The sequence below is a fragment of the Bidens hawaiensis genome, unplaced genomic scaffold (genome assembly GCF_021521415.1).
Source record: "Bidens hawaiensis isolate Kalapana, Puna unplaced genomic scaffold, B.hawaiensis_p1.1 tig00000055_1, whole genome shotgun sequence".
Lineage (NCBI taxonomy): Eukaryota > Viridiplantae > Streptophyta > Magnoliopsida > Asterales > Asteraceae > Bidens > Bidens hawaiensis.
The window spans coordinates 8896200-8919693 of record NW_027491016.1 but is presented as its reverse complement, the minus strand read 5'-3'; the positions used below and the strand labels follow the sequence as shown (position 1 = coordinate 8919693).

The 23494-nt window shown below is 36.0% G+C and overlaps 1 protein-coding gene across 1 annotated transcript; it reads left to right on the top strand.

Annotated features, from left to right (window-relative positions):
- The first annotated feature begins 16587 nt into the window (after nt 1-16587).
- LOC143537511 (photosystem II 10 kDa polypeptide, chloroplastic-like) lies at nt 16588-18096 on the top strand. Its single transcript, XM_077031283.1, has 5 exons — nt 16588-16758; nt 16838-16896; nt 16977-17032; nt 17157-17209; nt 17923-18096. The coding sequence occupies exons 1-5, from the start codon at nt 16614-16616 to the stop codon at nt 18015-18017; spliced, it is 408 nt and encodes a 135-aa protein (XP_076887398.1). The 5' UTR covers nt 16588-16613; the 3' UTR covers nt 18018-18096.
- Nucleotides 18097-23494: the final 5398 nt, after the last annotated feature.

Here is a 23494-nt window from a genome sequence, read left to right as displayed (position 1 = left end):
ATATTATACGATATTTATCAAATGATAAAAATAAACAAGATCCATTATTTAAAATAAAAAAATAAAATTACAGGTAAAAAAATTAAATATATATTACAAATAATAAGAAATCTATAATCTTAAATTTATAATTTTGAGAAAATCTCTTTATATATAGTATTTGTTGTTTTATCATAAGTATATTTTTATCATTATCCAATATGAACAATTTTAGACCATGTCTACTATATAATGTCCATGGGAAAAAACTGGGCATCGAACAAACCAACCCTTGAAAAAGGTTTTTCTTGACTATTTTCTATTTGTTTAACTTTTATATTTCTGCTTGCTTGATCTTCAATCAATATTTTACTTTTTAGTTTTCTTATTATTTTATAAGACAAATGCCATAAAAAACCAACCTACTTCTTGTATTTTGTTATAAAAGTCCCTCCATATTTTATTGTATGTTAAAGTCCATATATATGGTGTTTTTGAACATAAGTTTACCTATTACTTATAATAGCTAGCAAATAATTATTATATAATAAAAAAATAGACCCACCACACACATTTGTTATTTAATAATACATAAATTAAAAGAAATTATGTTTTAATTCTATCATCTCTTACCTCTAATTATCTATACCACCATCACCTCCATAACTCCGACCACAATCGCCTTTGTAACTCCGACCACCATTGCTACCACACCTCTGACCACCTATCTAACTGGTGACCCATCCGCTTCTCGAGTTCTAAGAACCTTAATCTATATTTTGAGTGCGGCGCTATCGACTGTAACCAAGCCGTCGTCTCGGGTACCTTCTGCTTTTTCTGTTTCCGTTAGCCGGAGGAGCAGCTGTACAAATTTCGTATCCTTATTGTCACCATCTGTTTTTCGATCTCCAGGATTACCATGTCAGTTCATACTGCCGGAAGTTTCCCTGCCACATGGTTGATTGAGGATAAGTAACTAAAATGTGTTTTTGAATTTGAAGCCTTTTTTAGTTATCTTTATGTTCAAGAAACCATAGCATATGCAAGAGGGTGGTTGATGGTTATGACTTGACCGCTATTTTCTACCGGGAGATGGGTGGTCGAACACCGTCTAAGGTATGGTGTCAATGGTGGTCGGGGGGCAGTGGCGGACCCAGGATTTTTTGCCAATGGGGTCCCATATTTTCGGTGTTCAAATTTTTCGGGTCGGTCGTTGTTCAGGTCGGGTCGAGGCGAAGAACATAATAAAAAACAATATCATAATAAAACTTTCTTTTCAATCATCACTACCTGAACGGGTCAAAATGGGTCGGGTTGACACATAAACACTTTGTTTTCCCTTTCTTAAACATTTTTGAGATAGAACCTAGATCCACCCTTTCATAAGCATGTGTTGAAAACCATTAACTTAAACTAGTGAAAAATAAAACTGATATTTTAAAGTGTTTGAATGTTTCTAAAGAAAACCATGCATAAAGTTGAAAACAATGATATGTATTTTAGAGGTGTTTGAATGTTTCCAAAGTTATCATTGCAACATTAGCAATCAAATGATTGATTAACACTAAAAATTAACACAAAAAACCAAAAACTGAGCCTTGTAAGACTTGAACCCATGACCTTTCAAAGATAAAACAAGGGACTTTCCACCAGACCACATCAACATTAATAGTATGGGTTCCAAGTATTAAATCTTATGGGGTCCTCAAAAAATTTAATATACAGCTTCTAATAAATTTTTTAAAAACATTGGTGTCCCGGGACCCCGATCAACACTATGTGGGTCTGCCCCTGGTCGGGGGTATTATGGTGGTGTAGGAGATCATAGGTAAGAGATGATAGAATTAAAATATAATTTCTTTTAATTTATGTATTACTAAATAACAAATGTGTGTGGTGGGTCCATTTTTTATTATAATAATAATTATTTACTAGCTATTATAAGTAATAAGTATATTTATGTTCAAAAACACAATATACAAGGACTTTAACATGCAAAAAAATATGGAGGGACTTTTATAACAAAATACAAGAAGTAGGTTGGTTTTTTATGATATTTCCCTCATTTTATAACTCAATTATCAAAATGGTTTTGGCCATGACCCATGGATAGTTATGGTGATATGATATGAGATGAGAGATTAGAATATTATAAGGGGAAATTGACTATTTATAATCCAAATGTCAAAATGGTTTTGCCCATGAATAGTTAGGATAAATGAGATACGAGATTAGAAATTTATAAGGAAATATTAGGCTACAATTGAATGTGGCCTTGACACATAAGCCTCATAATTTTAATTTATTAGAAGAGTATGATAAGATTTTATATATCATATCAAGCCTAATCAAGTGCATCATTAACTCAAATATGTATCATATTTATTACCTATAGATAATAATCCATCATATGCTTGTTTTTACTTTAACATAAGTGCAATTTGCAACTGTCACACCCCAACCTAAGACGGAAATGTCGGGGCGTGAGCATGATTGCTCATAGCTCGAGGTAACTATCATACAATAATTGTGAGAATATCTAATAATAAATCTTATTCCAATTAAAACAAACATCCAAATATAGCAAATAATTCCAAACAATAATCCATGACAATAAAGTAAATAATTCAAATAACTTAAATTAAATAGTTCTTGATAATAAGGCCTATGGTCTCATCTAGCAATCCAATACTCCAATTCTTCAACTCAAACGATAACCTGCATATACGTAGAAAATACAATAGGTTTTGTCAACAAATATGTTGAGTGAGCAAGTCATTAATTTTGCAATAATATATAATATGAAAAGATAGCAAAACATAAATAAAGTGTTAAATAAACCGAATCAATGAGCAAATAAAATATCAAGCGAACCATTGCCAAGCGAATTGGGCGCCGGTTAAAACTAGACGGTCGTATGATCATACTATAATGAGAATATGGTGGACCTCTCCGAATGCGCAAATTAAACAAGTAATCAAATAGCAATTAAGTCTAGCAATTCACACACAATACAATGTTTGCTATTGATTAAGATATGTATAATATGAAATACTATAAGTACGTATACGCTCCCAAACCGTTTGAAAATATGTGAAAACGGGGGAATGACAAAAGTCACCTTAAAATAAGCGAGTTGATTAAAATATTAAGAATAAATAAGAGTCTTCTGATTAACGTGCCGAACGAAGATAATCAACAGAACCTGAAACTTAGTATTAAAGTATAAGTAAAAACGAACCTAACGCCACTAGAATCGATCCAAACGAATGAGTAGAACTCAAGTTATGTCAATTTTAACGTTTAAATGAGTCGAGTCTGACCAGAATCCGAACTTCGAGTCGGGAGTCGGGTTTTGGTCAGTATCCCCTACTTTTAGGAATTTCGTCCTGAAATTAGAGAATAACTATAGCGAACAGATGAGGATACTTCTCTTTCATTTGATCTTCACGTTCCCAAGTAAATTCAGGTCCTTGCTTCGATTCCCAACGCACCTTGACTAACGGCATACGACTACGCTTAGTAACTTTATCTTTATGATCCATGATCTCTACGGGTCTTTCAACGAAATGCATAGTCTCTTCAATACGAACTTCATCGAGAGGTATTGGAAATTACCCTCGGCAAGACACTTCTTCAAATTCGAAACATAAAATACCGGATGAATATTTGAGAGTTCGGATGGGAGATTAAGTCTATAATCAACAGGACCAATACGCTCAATGATTTCAAAAGGACCAACGAAATGAGGAGATAACTTCCTTTTCTTTCCAAATCTCACAACACCTTTCCATAGAGATACTTTAAGTAGAACACGATCACCAACCTTAAACTCAAGAGGTTTCCTACGCTTGTCCGCATAACTCTTTTGACGACTACGAGCAGCAAGTAAATTTTGGCAGATTTGAGCAATACGATCAGTCGTTTCTTGAACTAATTCCGGACCAGTAATTTGAGATTCACCAACTTCATTCCAACAAATAGGAGAACGACTTTTGCGGCCATAAAGATCTTCGAAAGGTGCCATACCAATATTAGAGTGAAAGCTATTGTTATACGAAAACTCAATAAGCGGTAGATGAATATCCCAATTGCCCCCAAAATCGAGGACACATGAGCGAATCATATCTTCTAGGGTTTGAATCGTACGCTCAGATTGACCATCAGATTACGGATGATAAGCAGTACTAAGATCCAAACGAGTTCCCAAAGCGGATTGGAGAGACTTCCAAAAACGAGAAGTGAAACGACCATCTCTATCGGAGATAATGGTTAATGGAGTTCCATGATGGCAAACAATCCTTTCAACGTAAATATGCGCCAATCGATCAACCGAATACGTTTCTTTGATATGAATGAAATGAGCAGACTTCGTCAAACGATCGATGATTACCCAAATACTATCATGTTGCTTTCGGGTAGAAGGACGTTTAGTAATGAAGTCCATAGCAATATCTTCCCACTTCCATTCGGGAACGGGAGGTTGCTCGAGTAAACCATAAGGTCTATGACACTCTGCTTTGACTTTAGAGCAAGTGAGACACTTTGCAACGTAGAGAGCAATGTCTTTCTTCATTCCGGGCCACCAAAGACGGAACGAAGATCGACGTACATTTTGTCAGCACCAGGATGTACGGAATATCATGACTTATGAGCTTCGTCCATTATGAATGTGCGAAGGTCATCATGATCGGGAATCCATAAACGATTAAGGAAATAAAGCAAACCATTGGGTTTGGTTTCCAATTGAGATTCCGCACCACACGACATCTCATCATACATGTTGCCTTCGGTGACGGATTCGTGTTGCTCGTTAAGAACACGCTCTTCGAGATCATTTTGAATGAGAACACAAGTAAGCAACACGGATTTGACTTGTTTCTTACGGCTAAGAGCGTCGGCCACGACATTCGCTTTACCGTGATGGTAGCGAATCTCGCAATCATAGTCGCTAAGCAACTCGGCCCAACGACGTTGCCTCATATTGAGTTCCTTTTGATCAAAAATATGTTGGAGACTCTTATGATCGGTAAATACTACGCATTTGGTGACATAGAGATAATGTCTCTAAATCTTCAAAGCGAATACGACGGCACCAAGCTCGAGATCGTGCGTCGTATAATTCTTTTCGTGAACCTTGAGTTGTCTCGAATCATACGCGATAACCTTGCCTCGTTGCATGTGAACACAACCGAGACCTTGATTAGAAGCATCACATAATACAATGAAATCTTCACTACCTTCGGGAAGAGCAAGAATAGGAGCATTGCAAAGCAAGTCCTTAAGTGTTTGAAACGCTTCCTCTTGTTTTGACCACCCAATCGTAAGGTTTACCCTTATGTGCAAGAGCGGTGAGGGGTAATGCAATCTTCGAGAAGTTACGAATGAAACGACGATAATATCCCGCCAAACCAAGAAAAGAACGAACTTCGGTGGGAGACGTCGGTGTCTTCCAATTCTTGACGGCTTCAATCTTTGCGGGATCAACAAGGATACATTTGTCGTTAACGATATGACCCAAAAATTGAACTTCCTTAAGCCAAAACTCACACTTCGAAAACTTGGCATACAATTGTTCCTTCCGTAGGAGGTCAAGGATAGCATGTAGATGCTCTTTTTGATCGTTTTCGGATTTCGAGTAGATCAAAATGTCATCGATGAAAACAATTACGAATTTTTCCAAGTAGGGTTTACACACACGGTTCATGAGATCCATGAAAACCGCGGGTGCATTGGTTAGCCCAAAGGCATAACACAAAATTCGTAATGCCCATATCGAGTACGGAAAGCAGTCTTGGGTATGTCATCTTCATTAACGCGAAGTTGATGATAGCCCGAATGGAGATCGATCTTCGAGAAGCAAGCGGCTCCTTGAAATTGATCGAAAAGATCATCGATACGAGGGAGTGGGTAATGGTTCTTGACAGTAAGCTTGTTGAGTTCACGGTAGTCGATACACATGCGAAACGATCCATCCTTCTTCTTCACAAATAAGATAGGTGCGCCCCAAGGAGAAGAACTCGGACGGATGAAACCCTTATCAGAGAGTTCTTGCAATTGGCTCGAAAGCTCTTGCATTTCGGAAGGTGCAAGAGGATAAGGTGCCTTAGAAACGGGATTAGCTCCAGGTACGAGATCAATACGAAACTCGACTGATGAATAGGAGGAAGTCCAACAACGTCATCGGGAAAGACGTCGGGAAAATCACGCACAATGGGAATATCTTGAATTTTCTTCTTCTCCTTATCTTTCTCCACCACAAGTGCCAAAAAGGCAACGTACTTCTTACGCAAATTACGTTGAGCTTGAAAGCACGACATGAGATTAAGCTTAGAAGAAAGTGTACTACTGAAAACTTTAAGAATACGACCATCTTGAAGAGGTATACGAAGGAACTTATCAAAACAAACAACCTCAACGTGATTTAAAGTAAACCAATCCATCACAACTATGACGAAAAAACTACCCATTTGCATCGGAATAAGATCTATACGGAACTTGACCTTATTAATAACTATGACACAATCCCGAATAACCGAATCGATAGTAATCGAATTCCCATTAGCTACTTCTACGGTAAAAGGCTTAGACAACCTATCCCAAGGCTTATCAATAATGTATGCAAAGTCTAACGAAATAAAGCTCTTATCGGGACCAGTATCGAATAATACGAAAGCATAATGGTTATTAATAAAGAACGTACCATTCACCACATCACTTGTGCTTTGGGCTTGATTCACATTCATCATGAAGGCACGACCATTCGAACCTTGAGGAGTTGGTGCAGCTTGATTGGTTGGAGGGGATTGGATAGCAGGGACTTGAGTATTAGCAGTCGGCGGAGCCATAAGTTGTGGAACTTGAGGAACATAGGTATGAGGTGCAAAGCTTTGAGGGATCGGGGGTTGGTAGGTTTGCAATTGGTAAGCTTGGCTAGTGTAGAATGGTGCGGGAACCATTGGGGCTTGATGAGCATAACATGTAAGAGGCATCACATGGGCTTGATTAGAACGGGCTAACAATGGGCACATATTACGGAGATGACTAGGATCTCCACAATGGTAGCAAGCACGGGTATTTGGAACACCGGCTTGAGCTTGAGGGTTATTAGCAGCTCGAGGAGCAGACGGTGTGGGTTGTTGAGGTGCGGCTCGTGCATTTGGAGGTGCACGACAGGTATTAGCAAGATGCCCATAACGGTTGCACGAAGTGCAAAGACGACAAGTGGTTGACGCGGGATGATGGCGGTTATAGATGGAGCACAGTGGGTGCGGTTCACTATTCGGCTTCTTGTTGGGTTCATTTTGGTTAGGTGCTTGGTTGTTGGGTTGGTTTACGGCATAGTTTTGGTGATGACTCTTACGTTTTGGTTGTTGTTCTTTTGGTAATGATTAGAGTTGTTGTTTTGGGCAGGCTTAGGTTCGGCTTTGGCATCAGTAGAGGATTCGGCTTTACTCTTCTCAGCAGCAGGTTTGGAGTCCTTACGGGATAGGGTACCATCACGAACGTGATCATCAGTCAAGGAAGCAGCAAGGGTTATGGCTTCCTCCAGCGTGAGGGGGTCTCGACTGACAACCGTGTCACGGAAAATAGTAGGTAGTCCACAGATACTTGCGGATACCGCGGGACAAAGGGGTTACAAGATGAGGTACCACTCGGCTCAGTTCCTTGAATCGGTTTGAGTAAGTAGAGTTATCACCACCAATTTGCTTCAGCTCCCAAAACTCCGTCTCGAGTCGTTGTAGTTCATGCTCGGGACAAAACTCTCTCTTCATAGCCTCCTTGAGCTCCTCCCAAGGCATGGTTAATACTTCATCAACACCTTGGAGGTCCTTGAATGTGGTCCACCAAGTAAGGGCACGTTCCTCGAAAACGCTTGAGGCAAAACGAGTCCGTTTGTTGTCCGGACACTCATAGTGGATGAAGATGTTTTCCATCCTCTCAAACTAGCGGAGGAGTTTAGTAGCATTCTCCTCCCCAAGGTAAAGAGGAGGTTTGGCACTCGTGAAATTCTTATAGTGATAGTTGTTGGTGGGTGCAGCCGAAGTAGCTGATCCACTCGAGTTGATGTTTTGTAGTTCAGCCACCACCTCGGGCAAAGCAGCGGCGAATTCCTTCGTGATGCGAGCAGCCAAACGGCGATCATGAGCAGCCGATGGACGGCAGTTGCTACGGCGACGAAGTTGTGAAGACATTCTGCGGGGACCAAACGTGAAATATTATAAGGATTGGGTAAGTTATGTAAACGAGTCAATGAAAGGCAATGAAATGTGACTAATATATGTGTTAGTGATTTGTCATGACTTGTGGACAAGTCGCGATTTTAAAATAATGTGATTAACTTTTGGGACAGTTAATTAATTAAAATATTTATTTCAAGTTAAAGTTTAAAATGTTATTGGGTTGGACTTTCCATGGGCTTCCCATGGCAGCCCAAAACTCAAAATAAATAACGAATTAAATCAAGTGAGTTGGCCTCTCATGAGCTTTTCGTGGCAATTTGAATGGCCCAACTAAATCATAAAATTAAGCTTCGGGAATTGGGCCTCCCATGATCGTTCCATGGTAGTTTAAATGACCTCAATTACATAACGGGACTTAAATATTGAGGATTGGGCTTCCCATTAGCGTTCCATGGCATTTTATTGGCCCAATTAGATAACGATTAACAAACAATTTGAGTTGGTCGGCCCATGAGCGTTACATGGCATTTTAACTGACCCAACTAATTAACAAATTATCAAATCAATGGAGTAGGTCGGCCCATGAGCGTTACATGGCATTTTAACTAACCCCACTAAATATCGAATAAACGAATAAAAATTAAGTAGTTGGAGTACCTCGTGAACCACCACGGTGATATCCCCAACCAAATATCGAATTAAAACAGGTTGTGAAATGAATAGTTGGAGTGCCCATGGATTGTCATGGATTTTTCACCCAACTAAACATTTAAAAATAATAAAAAACGCAATTTTGGAAAGTTTCCGAATTTAGCCACGAATCACCGCGAATTCGGTTTATAAAAGGAATGCAACTGTTTGATCGGTCACGTTTGATTCACTTAAGGTCCGGTTGTATGACATATTGTCCAGCTTTGGCCTAGGGGCTCGAATACTGTGGTCAAGTTATCCTCCAGGTAAAGAATAACGTCTTACCTTGGGTTCTCGGAACCGTTTTGCCAATGCCCGACTCACAGTTATCGCACCCCTTACAGTTACTATCGAACATGCCATACTCTCATGCCCTAAGGAGAGGGAGTAAAAAAAATATGGGAATTCTTAAGAAATTTCCCAAAAATAGAAGTGCAATCTACTAAAGTTTTTAAAAGATTTTTAAAAATTTGGAAAATATTTTTTGAAGCTAAGGCATAGCCTCAGATTTGGTGTGTGCAATATTTACTAAAAATGAAAGATATATTAAATATTTACTAAAAATAAAAGATTTAATAATAGATAATTACCTAAAATAAGAGATGCAACTAAATAACTACCTTAAACGAAAAGATATGTTAAATAACTACCTAAAATAGCAGATATGATAAATAATTACCTAAATACGCTACAAACAATTAAAGAGCAATTAAACAATTCAGATAAGCACGTATGAGGTTCCTAACATATGACTAGGACAATTTCTAACCACCTATCTTAAACCTACGGCTCTGATACCAATATGTCACACCCCAACCTAAGGCAGAAATGTCGGGGCGTGAGCATGATTGCTCATAGCTCGAGGTAACTATCACACAATAATTGTGACAATATCTAATAATAAATCTTATTCCAATTAAAACAAACATCCAAATATAGCAAATAATTCCAAACAATTATCCATGACAATAAAGAAATAATTCAAATAACTTAAATTAAATAGTTCTTGATAATAAGGCCTATGGTCTCATCTAGCAATCCAATACTCCAATTCTTCAACTCAAAATATAACCTGCATATACGTAGAAAATACAATAGGTTTTGTCAACAAATATGTTGAGTGAGCAAGTCATTAATTTTGCAATAATATATAATATGAAAAGATAGCAAAACGTAAATAAAGTGTTAAATAAACCGAACCAATGAGCAAATAAAGTGTCAAGCGAACCATTGCCAAGCGAATTGGGCGCCGATTAAAACTAGACGGTCGTATGATCATACTATAATGAGAATATGGTGGACCTCTCTGAATCCGCAAATTAAACAAGTAATCAAATAGCAATTAAGTCTAGTAATTCACACACGATACAACGTTTGCTATTGATTAAGATATGTATAATATGAAATACTATAAGTACGTATATGCCTCCAAAACATTTGACAATATGTGAAAACGGGGGAATGACAAAAGTCACCTTAAAATAAGCGAGTTGATTAAAATATTAAGAATAAATAAGAGTCTTCCGATTAACGTGCCGAACGAAGATAATCAACAGAACCTGAAACTTAGCAGTATGAAAGTATAAGTAAAACCATACCAAACGCCACTGGAATCAATCCAAGCGGATGAGTAGAACTCAAGTTATGTCAATTTTAACGTTTAAACGAGTCGAGTCTGACTAGAATCCGAACTTCGAGTCGGGAGTCGGGTTTTGGTCAGAACTCTTAAAATTTAATTATGAGAAGAAAAGTCTTCTGGACCGAACATTGAATCCGACCAGGAGTAGGAGAAGTCAAAGTTGTTGACTGTTTTACCCTTTATCGGGTTTTAAAGCAATTGATCAGTCAATACCCTTCAATCTCAGAAATTGATTGAAGGTTATCGACTAGAAGATGTTTATGAACAAAAACTCAGTTTACAACTTACCTGGAATGTGAACGAACAACGAGATATAACGAGTCAAAGGTCCTTAGTCTTGCAAAGTCAACCGTTTAATGAACGATTCTTCAACAACTCACCAAAAACCGAGAGAATCGAGAGGTGGCAGATGCAAGTGATGGCTGGAGGATGAAATTTAGGGTTTGTGTAAAGATTTATGGTAGATGGTTATGACTTGTTTATATAGAAAAGCTAAACCGAACCAATTATGGACTTTTTGGCCTGTTTAAGCAACAATATACGTTTTAATGATGAAATCAACGAAATAAACCCAAAGATTCGTTCTTGGGCAGAAAGAAACAAACTAGGACTTGTATCTTGACTATAATACATTTATTTGGCCCTTAATCTACTCAAACGTGCTTAAAATAAACGATTTCATGCCTTAAACGAGTTTGGAAACTAGATTTTGCGAACTAACTGTGCAGGCCCTCCCCCCGTGCTACGCGGCCAGAATGAACCACCACCGTCGTGCGGCGCTCCGGCGTCTAGGTGGGGCAGATTTCGCGAGTTGTCACTATTAGCCCTTGTATTTTGATTTGTTGGTCATTTAGTGAACTATTTACTATATAAATCATATATATACATGATATAAAACAAGAAGGGCCTATAATGAATAAAAGAGAACTTAATTACTTATAAATGCCAAATATTATTAAAGATTATGATCGGAAATATGTTCGTACGATAATAAAACGAAAATAAACGGATATGATAAAACCCGAAATGTTACAGCGACTTTGTGGTCAACACCAAACGTAGTTTAAGCACCCATGGTAGCTTTTTTGCACGATGAACACCAGAAGTTTGCATTCCCTCGCAATGTGAACACAACCTTTATCCCAAGTTAAAGTTGATTGTTAAAGTCGGTTTGACCCAATGATATATTAGTAATTCTACCTCGTCGTTCACCATAAAAACCCTCGATTCAACCTTTGATTTCAACGTGAACCCTCGTCTTCGTCGTCACCCTTTGATCAATCATTAAAAACCTCCAATTAACCATAAATGACTATCATACTAGACATGTTCATGACTCTTCGTGCTTCACATTTATCCATTTCTATTTCTGTGATCGATTTTGAGATTGATCGATCAATTATGTTTGTCGATTTTGATATTAATAATTATTCACTTTATGATTTTGATATTGTAGCCGGTTTATGGATCAACAACTCATTGACCCACCTCTTTGTCGACTTTAAGATTATCTTGAAGATTTGGTCGGTGGTCACCCGGTTCCAATATACTCGTGGACAGGCACTTTTATAGTAGGTTTAGTTAAGTATGTTTAACTAAGATTTAGGATTTAGTTGATCAAGGTTCTTTTTATTTTTTTTATTTTTTTTATGATCAAGGTCTTTTTATAGTAAATAGTAAGGTTTTATCTTCATCATGGTGTTTTAATGATCAACTAGTAATAACTTGATTGTAATGAACGATTAAGTATTTTATAATATATGTTTGATATATATTATTAATGATCAAGTAGTTTATAAAATGATAGCAATGATCAATGGTATTAATATATACAATGGTGTTATAAATTTATTGTAAATAGTTGTTATATTTCATGATTAGGTGTTATATGTATAATGTTTTTAATTTATTATCAAGGTTGCAAAAGTCGCTAGGCGCTCTCAGGGATTCAACTAATGAGTTGCGAGTACTCAGTCAAGGCAGGGTGTACTCGGGGAGTACTCGGACATGGTGGTTTTATAAAGAAATTAAGTTGTCGAGATTATATATATGCCAAATATCAAAAGTTTACTAAATATTCTACAAAATATAAAAACAATTAATAATACTTACATATTAGTTCAAAAACATGTCTCAATTGATAAAAGACGCACCTCAATCAAACTTAAAAAGAGGTTTGCGAGTTTAGAACTTCGAATTGAATGATAACAATGGTGGTTGCGAGTTTAAAACTGAAATTAGGTTGCATCTTAGCGTGAAAAGGAAAAAAAAGTAGTGGCCGGCTCTTAGAAAAATTGACTTTTTTTTAATAAAAGTCAAACTTTTGTTAAGACCGAGTTGGACCGCCTAGGCCGAGTAGAGCCGCCTAGGTCCGAGTTGAACCGCCTAGGACCAAGCTGGATCGCCTAGGTTCGATTACGAGTTTTTTGACCTTGAAGAAGAAAAGCGGTGCTGTGAAGTGCTGAGGAGCGCCTAGGCCGAGTTTTACAACATTGCTTATTGTAATGGTGTTATGTTTAATGATTAAGTGTTATATATTTAATATATATATATATGTTCAGGATCATGTAAGAATTATTTGAAAATTGATAACCATGAGTAATATTGTGGACCACAAAAAACCCAAAAATCAAAAAAATCAAAAAACAAAAAAAAATCAAAAAACAAAAAAACACAAAAATAAAAAAAAGTAAAAAAACCAAAATTCTTATTTATCATCCCGGTTTCATAAAAAAAATTCTCAGTTTAGCTAAATTATACATATATGTATAATATGTACACACATGCTTTTTTATACACATATGTATAATTTAAGGTAAACGATAATGTACATACGTAACTAGAGATTAAATGAAATTATACACATGTGTATAGGTATAATACGATTTTTTTACAAAACCTTAATGATATATAAGATTTTTTTTTACTTTTTTAAAATTTTCGTTTTTTTTTGTTTTATAATTTTTTAAAGGTTTTTTTTAGTTGTTCAAAATGGTTCTTAAAGTTTTCAATTTGCAAAGGCCTTACCCTATACACACACACAACAGGTTTTATCACCCATGTTACGGGGGGTTGTTTTACATTTTTCATTTTTAAATATTTATGTTTTGGATTTTAATTTTCTTTATTGTAAGAAAGTTAATAATATACTTATGGCCTGTTTGGTTGGAGGATTTCAAAGGATTTCAAGGGAATTGGAATTCGAATTCCATTGTTTGGTCTGTTTGGTTGGGTATGTGAAGGAATTGGAATTGGAATTAGTTTCCATCCAAATTCATCATTTAATGGAATTTAGATTCCTTCCATATATCAAAGGATTTTAAGGTATTTCAAAGGAATGTTCACAATTTACTCAAATAACCCTAGCAAGTAGTAACCAAAGTCACCTGCATAGTCACCAACTACCACCACCATTTTTTCCGGCCATTAACATTTTATTCCGGCACCACCATTTTTTCCGGCCAACACCAACGAAATTCCGGCGAGATCTGAATCATGTTTTTCCGACCCGGAAACAACGGCTAATTAGTGCGTTTTCCGGCCAGATATAAACGTACGTTTTCCGGTCAGATCTAAACCCGCATTTTCCGGCCATGTTTAAGTCAACGCAACCCTTTTTTTCAACAGTTTTGATTGCTAGCGGTGGTCGGAGATGGTGGTTGACAGTGCTGACCGACGGTGGTGAGTAACAAAGGAGCAGTGGTGGTGGTAACGATTGTGACCGGCGGTGGTGGCTAGCAGCTTCAAAGAAAAAGGAAGAAGTCTGATAATTTTACAAATTGGTAGGGTTAGTTATATTTGATAATTTGGAAGGGTAATTTTGTCTTTTTAGGTGTTTTTCAATTCCAATTCCTTTTAACAAATGTATAACCAAACAAGATATGGATTTGTAATGGAATTCATAAATTCCAATTCAAATTCCATTTCCCATACAAATTCCAATTCCAATTCCAATAAAGTCCACGAACCAAACGCACCCTTCGGGTTTGATGATGAAAGGGTTTCAAAAATAAATAATATGTTATAACCCGTTTAAAAAAGCTATCTGGATTTGGTGACCCTTGACCCGCTTATTTTTTTTACTATAAAATTGTTTCTTAATTATAAATAATATCTCTTTTTAAATCGGATATTAATTTTTAATATATCCTTATTTTATAGATTTTCATATCAAATATTTGGTAAAATTAATTTTTAATTTAATGAGATGTTATATCCCGTTTAAGAGCTATCTAGGTTTGGTGAGACCCATACACATGAATTTGGGTCAAATGCATGAGAAGCGTTCATTTACAAATAAAAAAACAATCTGGTGGCTTAAGAGAATTTAGGAAGTAACCGGAGAACTTTTAAAGGTTTCGTTTACACACACACACATGCATATATATGGTAGATTGAGCATGTGAAAAGAAGACATGTGGCAACAACGATTTGAGCCGTGGAAACCATCATTGTGGATTGGAGGAAGAGTATGGGTACATCCAAATTGACTTAAGATGAGCAAATATAGGCAAAATTTGCTAGACTTACATCTCTCCAAGGACATGATCGAGGACAAGATTTAGTGAATACGCAGAATTAAGATTAAAAACTTTTTGGGAGTGGGTACCGTTTTTGACTTTGGTTTTTTTAGGGGGGGGGGGGGGGGGCGGTGGCTTAGTATTTCTTTTACTTTTGGTGGCCTTTTGCATGTTTACGTCTGCTTGTCGATCTTCATCTCTCTATGATATTTTATAGCTTCATATTGTATATTCTTTCAACTATACATCTCACACTTTTTTCAAGTTCATATATGATCAAGGGTCTAGTAGAAGCAGTCGCTGACAATCTTTTCTACATTTCATCCTTCGAAAACCCTTCATATATGAATAGTTTAGCCATTGATGAAATCTTTCTTGGTGGTAGTTGTTTAATAAAATCTTACTCTATCCGTCACATTTTAAATGTCCATCTTTCCATTTTTTGTTGTCCCAATTTAAATGTCATTTCTATGCATATAAATTCAATTTCTAGTTTTATCCTTACTATTACATACTCACTAAGTTATTGTCATTTTAAAGCTCATTATTGTCATTAACTTGGAGGGCATTATTGTCATTTTAAAGCTTATAAAATAAAATGATAATATATTTCTTAATTTGTGTGTTTTGGGTTCCATGGGACCATGACATATAATAAGGGACGGAGGGAGTATATATTATTGAAAGCCTATAATAAGTCTACAGCCAATGATGTCCAGTCTAATTGGTCAGAGGCATAGGGGCTAGTGATGGAAGACTTGGGGAGACTCAAGTTCGATTCTTGAAGTCAACCAGTTTTACCATAGGTGGGATAGGGACCCTGTTAAAAGCCATTTGCAGCCTGTGGGTTTTCCCGGTTTGAACGCCTTAGCCTTACACCGAACCCGCGGGCCCGGTTCAGACAACGTAAGTGGTTAGGTGTGGGGTGTTGGGACTCTTGACATGCTTGGGGGTGTGATCCATCAGATACGAAATTCGCCGTTCAAAAAAAAAATAATAATAAGTCTACAAAAGTTAAATATGTTAAAACATAAAATAAAATTATTAAACTCTTATAATTATATGTGGACCGGATGTCAACCTCGTGATGTTTGTGAACACTGGCCGTTTGTGCAAGAGCCATTAGATGGTCCTTAAGAAGCAAAAACACAAAGTCCACAACATTCTTGCCATGCTATTATAAAACAAAAATTCAAAACGTTATTTTCTCTATAGCTAAAAAAATTATATATATATATATATATAGGGTTTGGATCAAATACAAATGAAATTAACGTGTTAAACATAAGAATCAAGTAGAGTAATTATGTAATGATATAATTACTCTACTTGATTCTCACGTTTAGCACGCTAATTTCATTTGTACGTTAACTTTCTCATGTATATATATATATATAAACGGCCCTGAGAGGTGCTAGTTGCATTAAGATAATGCAATGAAATCCATATCCAGCAATAGACCATAGTTTAAGTGACAAGTGTTAACATGGAAATCACCAATTGATGAATGGTGTAATTTCCATAACGTCATATCATGTTCACCGAAGCATTTCTACATTTAGGTGCAGCAAATCAAGAAACCTGTGAAGATCAAGCACACAAATGGCAACCACAGTGATGTCTTCATTGAACCTCAAGCCTTCTTCTCCACTTGTAGCAGTGAAGGGTCTTCCTTCTCTTCCCTCCAAAACTCCATTTAGGGTTTATGCCAGTGGTGTCAAGAAGCTCAAAACTGACAACCCCTATGGTCATTAACCTCTCTCTCTCATCTTTCTCTCATATCAATTTTATCAAATAAAAGAGGTTCTCTTTCTTTGTTTTAACAGGAGTTAATGGTGGAATGGCATTGAGGGATGGGCTAGATGCATCTGGAAGGAAGCCAAAGGTTTTGTATCTATAATTTTAATGATTTGATCCAAAAGTCCATTAATTTTAAACTAAATGTGGTTATGAATTATGATTCAGGGAAAGGGTGTTTATCAATTTGTTGACAAGTATGGTGCTAATGTTGATGGATACAGGTATTTATTAATAATCTAGCTACTACTAGTGTTTTTTTTTTTTTTTCATTTTCAAAATATATCTAGAATTGAAGTGATCATTTTAAGAACATGATGTATGTATGGCATTTGATTTCACTCACAGTCCTATCTACAATGAAGATGAGTGGTCTCCAAGTGGTGATGTCTATGTTGGTGGTAAGTATATAATTAATCTATTCTTTTCATTCAACCCAATAATATGTTATAACATTACATACTTCAAAAAATTTTCATCTTGTTTGAATTTTTTTTTCTCTTTTACTTAAACTTGTCCTTTTACTAAAAATCAATACATCTCTACTATGAGCATTCTCATCCAATCCCTTATATTATGTGAGGGTTGTTTTTATAATTTAGATAGTGATTCAGGGTGTTGTGAGTGAAGAGTTTTTATATTTTAAAAAAAAGTAGTGATTTTTCGATATATTTGAAAAGTTACATTTCATCCCCTATAATTTTTTAATATATTTTGAAAGTGGTTGTGAGTGAATGAAAGAGAAAAGGTAATGATAAAAGGTATAAAAAGTATTATTTAATTGAAATGAAGAGAGAAAATAAAGTGAGTTTTAGTGTAATTTTTGGTTTGGAGATAATGGATGAGATGGGAATACTCTAATACATTACATTGATACATAGTCCTACATTTTCGGGTCATTACTACCCACACCCGGATAGTTTGCCATGTAATCCAAAATCATGAAACTAAATCATATAATGACAATCGCTTTGGTTTGATTTAAGTTTTTAATCATAATCTAGATTATGGTTAGTGAGATTAAAATTGTTACTAACGGTGTAACGCACGATTTAACCTATAAACAGTCAAAACCAGATAGTACGCTAACTCTTAGTTACATTATAACATGCAGGCACAACCGGTTTGTTGATTTGGGCAGTTACCTTGGCCGGAATTCTAGGTGGCGGTGCACTTCTGGTTTACAGTACAAGTGCTTTGTCACAGTAATTGAATCTCCATCTTGTTACCACCAAGTAATTGCTTAGCGTACAATACAAGAACAAACTATCAGCCATGCACCACCATTTAATTTCTATGCTTACTATTGAATTCAAGTACATAATGTGCTTTTCTTAATGTCATATTTGGTTTTTAAATATTTTTTTTGGACTATATTTGGTTTTTAAATATTTTTTTTGGACTAATTTGCCTCTAAGTCTGATACACACACAACAAAGTACAAAATCAAATCAACATGATACAAAATACAAAAAAACACAACTTTTGGTGGTGTACGAATTTATTTCTTTATGTATGCCATATAATGTTAATAAGTATCAAAACACAAGCACAAAAAAAATATAATTTGACGAGTGACAATAAGTGCTAAAACAATATGAGATGAAAATAGGAAGCGAAGAACCCGAAAGTTGAAGGATAAATGACATGATCATGAAACAAGGGCGGATTTTTTAGAGTTTGCAATCACTATGACAATGTTGATGGCTTGGTTGGATTGGGCTTATTGCTTGTAGCTAGGCTTTCCGACCCACTGGACCTAATCTAGCCCACAATATCTTCTCATACAGAAGGGGCAACAAGTTATTGGGATTCCACATCAAGCACTTCTAGCAAAAAAAAGAACAAGTTATCGGGATTCCACATCAAGCACTTCTAGCAAAAAAAAAGATATCTAAAAACCCATGACCTCTTTAGCTCTAAATACAGGTTGTGTATCATCCACCTATATCACATGTGATTTAACTACACTCTCTACATAGGTGATAACTGTATAGCTTTCCATTTTTATAATTTCTAATTAATGATAAAATAAAAAATATGTTGTTGGTGGGAATTGAACTCACTACCTTAATTTTAAAATGTTTTTGGCTTACCACCTCAACTAGGATGAATTATCAGTTAACCTTCTCTTTTTCTTAATTGTTATAGATTCACAACCTTCCATTTTGATTTCTTTTAAAATACAAATACAAAATATTCTTACTAATGTATTCTATGTATTTCAGAAAAAAAATTATTCAAATCTTATAAATTCATAAGCTATATTATTATGTATATTACTAACTTTAACTTTTTTATTTACTTTTTAACTACCCGTGCATCACACCGGCTATATCCTAGTGAGATATATGAGGTACAATAAAATATGCAAACCCTAAAACCTCGACGTGCTTAACAAATATATTTGCTTACCCAATATATTTATTGTTTGTAACCAAAGATTCCAATGTATAACCGTTAAATTTAGAGATCTTATGGAGATTCATAACAATGTACGATATAGCAAGCACATAACAAGAATGATTCAATCGGTGCGTGGTTCTTGTTTTGTGTTGGGCAATTTGGAAATCAAGAAACAAGCTAATCTTCACAAATAAAAATATATCGATCGGCTGGATAATTGAATAAATCAGTAGTCTGGGATTCCTTTGGGTTAAAATAGATAGATCTAGCGATTTGGATGACGATGACAATAATCTAAAACCTTGAGGGTCCAGATGTAAAAAACAAGTTTTTGAACTTAAGCTGCGTAAGTGACAAAACCTTAGGAGCAAAACTATAAACTTTTTAACACGACATAAAAGTTAGCTACGTGATAACTAAAAGAACATAACGTAAAAAGAACTTCTTTTATATACAATGACGTGAATAATAGAAGTAATACTATTGGTAATAATAAGATTAATATGAAAAATCAAGGGTACCACATGGTAACATGCTAATCTACATCCGACAAAAAGCTTTGATCAGAAGTCCCTACTCCAAAGTTGAATGGGTGTCGTTAAAATTACCCGGCTCAACCATATATGTTGACGTTAAAATGACTCAAAACGACTTTGATCACATCCTCCTTAGTCCTTCCCAAAACATTGTGATAATGACGATGAAATCATGAAGATGGTGACAGAATTGTAAGATTAATCGGTGGTTGCGTTGGCACAATGGTGGATAGCACGTGGTGATTGTTAATGAGATCAAATTGGGGATTATATTGGTTAAACATGGTAGAGAAACTTGCTGGTTAATGATAGTATTAATGTTATTATTTGGGAAAATGACCAAAATGACCCTTTTTACTAACAATATGCCTTGACCAACCCCCCCCCCCCCCCACTCAAAAAAAAAAAAATCTAATAGACCAGTTTCTAAATTGTTAAACCCAACATATTAGAACTGATATCCGATCAATCTATTTGTCACCCTTTCGTTTTGAACCAACCATGTCTAGACATGTACACACTTAAATGGTTTGCCCAACCGTTTTTTTAAAACCTTCCGTTTAGACATCAACAGTTTACCAAACAGTCGGTCCCACCGATTAACAACCTTTAAAAGGTCAACCAGACGGTCTAATAAACGGTTGGACAACAGATCTATTCCGTCGAAGGTTATAACGTCCCAAAAGTCCAGGTCCATTACGATATGCGATAGACATGCAAAATATCTGAAAAATAGACGGTGTTCCGCTAATCGACAATCCAAACATTTCTCCTTTGCGATACGCGATGACCTCACTAAGTAATCTGGGACACGTGTCGAACCATGTGTCAACACTTGGCACGATGATATAAGCCACGTGGTAGAACACGACAGATGAGCATTTCCACGATACACGACGACCCATTACCCACACTATCGCAAACTCGCCTTTAAAAGGGGGAGCCGAGCTTTGCATTCACAATCCCAAATACACCTTAAAAACACACATAACCTCGGTATACGTGCCCCGAGCTCCAACCCTGAAGTTTCGACGGGTTGACCCCAACACACCAAGTAGAGCATAAGTGTTGTCCAATCAAACTTAGGTGTTACACTCCAAGTACTCGTGATAGGATAGGGGTTTCGCTTAAGTTATTTTATTATATGGCTTAGACCATAGTCGGGGTTTAAGTATTCATAGCTTTCCATATATAAAGGTTATAGTGAAAATAATGTTTCTTCATTATTAAGAAACATAAAGTTTTACATATACAAGGGTTGTAGCAAATCAATATTTATTCTTTAAGAAGAAACATAATAGACGTTTCTTCATGAAGAAGAAACGTGAAAAAGAAACGTAACACATAATTGGAAAAATAATCAGGAAGACTAAAGGTCTAAATGTTTTACTTAAACAAACGATTTATCATGGTTTAAAACCATGCAAATTTTGACTAAAGTTCTAAAGCTAGATCAATGATCTAGATATTTATACAAAGTTATTCTCGTATTGTATGTCTGAGGTAACTCACAAACATAAATCAGTATTGCACCGATCAGCAGAATCAAAGATGAATACATCTCACTCTTTATAAATAAACTCTTTAAATGAGTCATTCACATAAAAGTTTGCATGGGATTATAGATCCCTAAAACTTTAGTATCTACTAGCATTCAAGCTAGTTATACGTGTGTCTGAATCCTTATATATGTGGGCAGAGGGTAGGCATACCCCCACTACACTTAGCATCATGCCCCGTCTCATTGCGCCAGTCTATTGGGCTGTGTGGGCTTGACTATGTGCATATAATTAGTACGCTGGTCTATAGTGTCGCTGATTGTTTCGAGTATGAACTGAAGGTTTACATAAAATGTTTTATCGTTAGCGTATTCACCAACATGTGTTGCTAACGTATTTATAGCCTATTTTACAAGTAACCGGGAATAAGAGATAGAGGATGACGATGTTAGCCGTTAGACGATCTGACGGCTTAGATGTTTTAATATTGTAAAAGATGTAAATTACTGTTTCAAAGTTAAATACTTTTGTATCACGGGTGTTTATATCCCGAGTTTTGAATATAATATTATTTTATTAAAGTAAAGACTTTCACTACACATATACTCCGAAATATTTACAAAATATGTACCAATGTTGGTCACAAGCCTAGGCCCATAAACCAGATACTTCAAGCTGGATGGAATGTCACTCGGACCAGTGTCAGTGGCATTTCAGAACTCCAAAGTATATATAATAACCCCACTGTATCCAACACCAAATTGGGACCCAGTCAATCCCTAAGGCCCAAGATGAGAGTTATGCAACCATATGAGAGGTTTACTTTTCAGATTGAAGTAAACATAAATAAGATAGAGACTGAGAGGAAGAATAAAAGAAAGTAGCAGAAGAAGATTCTCGTGGACCACCAGCCCACATACCTCCATATACCAAATTTGTACAAGCTATATCTGAAGAAGCAAATAAGATCAGGAAGCATGTTAGTGCATAATGTCTAATGCTTAGGTCTTGTAGGACTTGGATTGTATAGATAGCAGTGTTTGGAATGCTATTGTAACGTTAAACGTATATGAGTTATACGCCGTATAACATGTGCGGCGCATAACATATGCGTCGTATATGATACACAACCTATAAGCATCAAGCTTCCCTATAAATAGGGATCTTGACATATGGGTTTCAAACACTTGGTCCAATTTGTACATGTTCTATTATTTTATCATATTCAAGTTGTGCTTCACGTGGCAAAACATGACAGATAGAAGACATCACGATACGCGACGACCCCCTTCCCACGCCGTCGCGATACAAGATGAGTTCCATAAGTCGCCTATAGGGGGGGCTTTTCATTCACAATCCCAAATACACCCTACAACACACACATAACCACAGCACATGCCTCGAGCTCGAGCCTCGAAGTTCCGACGGTTTGACCCCAATACACGACGTAGAGCAATTCGGCGTTACACTTCAAGTACCCGTGATAAGGTAGGGGTTCCGCTTAAGTTATTTTATTATATGACTTATGATTAAGGGGTTATTTAACAAATAGATTAGATGTTATAACCCATTTAAGGGCTATCCGGGTTTGGTGAGACCCATGATCTGCGAAAATTATTGTTTGATTATGAAAGAGTTTCACAAATAAATAAGATGCTATAACTCATTTAAGGACTATACAGGTTTGGTGAGACCCATACCCGCCAATTTGGGTCAAACGTATGAGAAGCCTCAAATCACAAATCAAGCAATCTGGTGGCTTGAGAGGGGGTGGAAAGAAACCAGAGAGTGACATATAGGATTTTTTTAGTAGGCATTTAGATAGATAGATAGATAGATAAATAGATAGATAGATAGATAGATAGATAACACTTAGTAGTGGTACTTTCTGTGACTCTGTGTAAGCAAGCATATGTAATATTTTCTGTTAAGAACTTTCTTCCTAAGTTGTCTCAAGCAAATATAGCAAATCTTCATCTTCTACTCATATCTTAAGGATTTTTTATATTTTACATGTGTTATAACTCATATTGAATAGTATTGATGTGGAAAATCAATGCTTAAAGATTATAGTAATACTGCAATCCACTTAATATAAAGATTATACATTCAAATCTTATTATTAAACATGGCTTATATTACACCAACTTCAAGCCATTCTTATTTAACCCCATCATACTGCAATCCACTTAACATAACGTTAAGACAACATCTATGAATTGTACATAGAGTAATCCAATGAAGT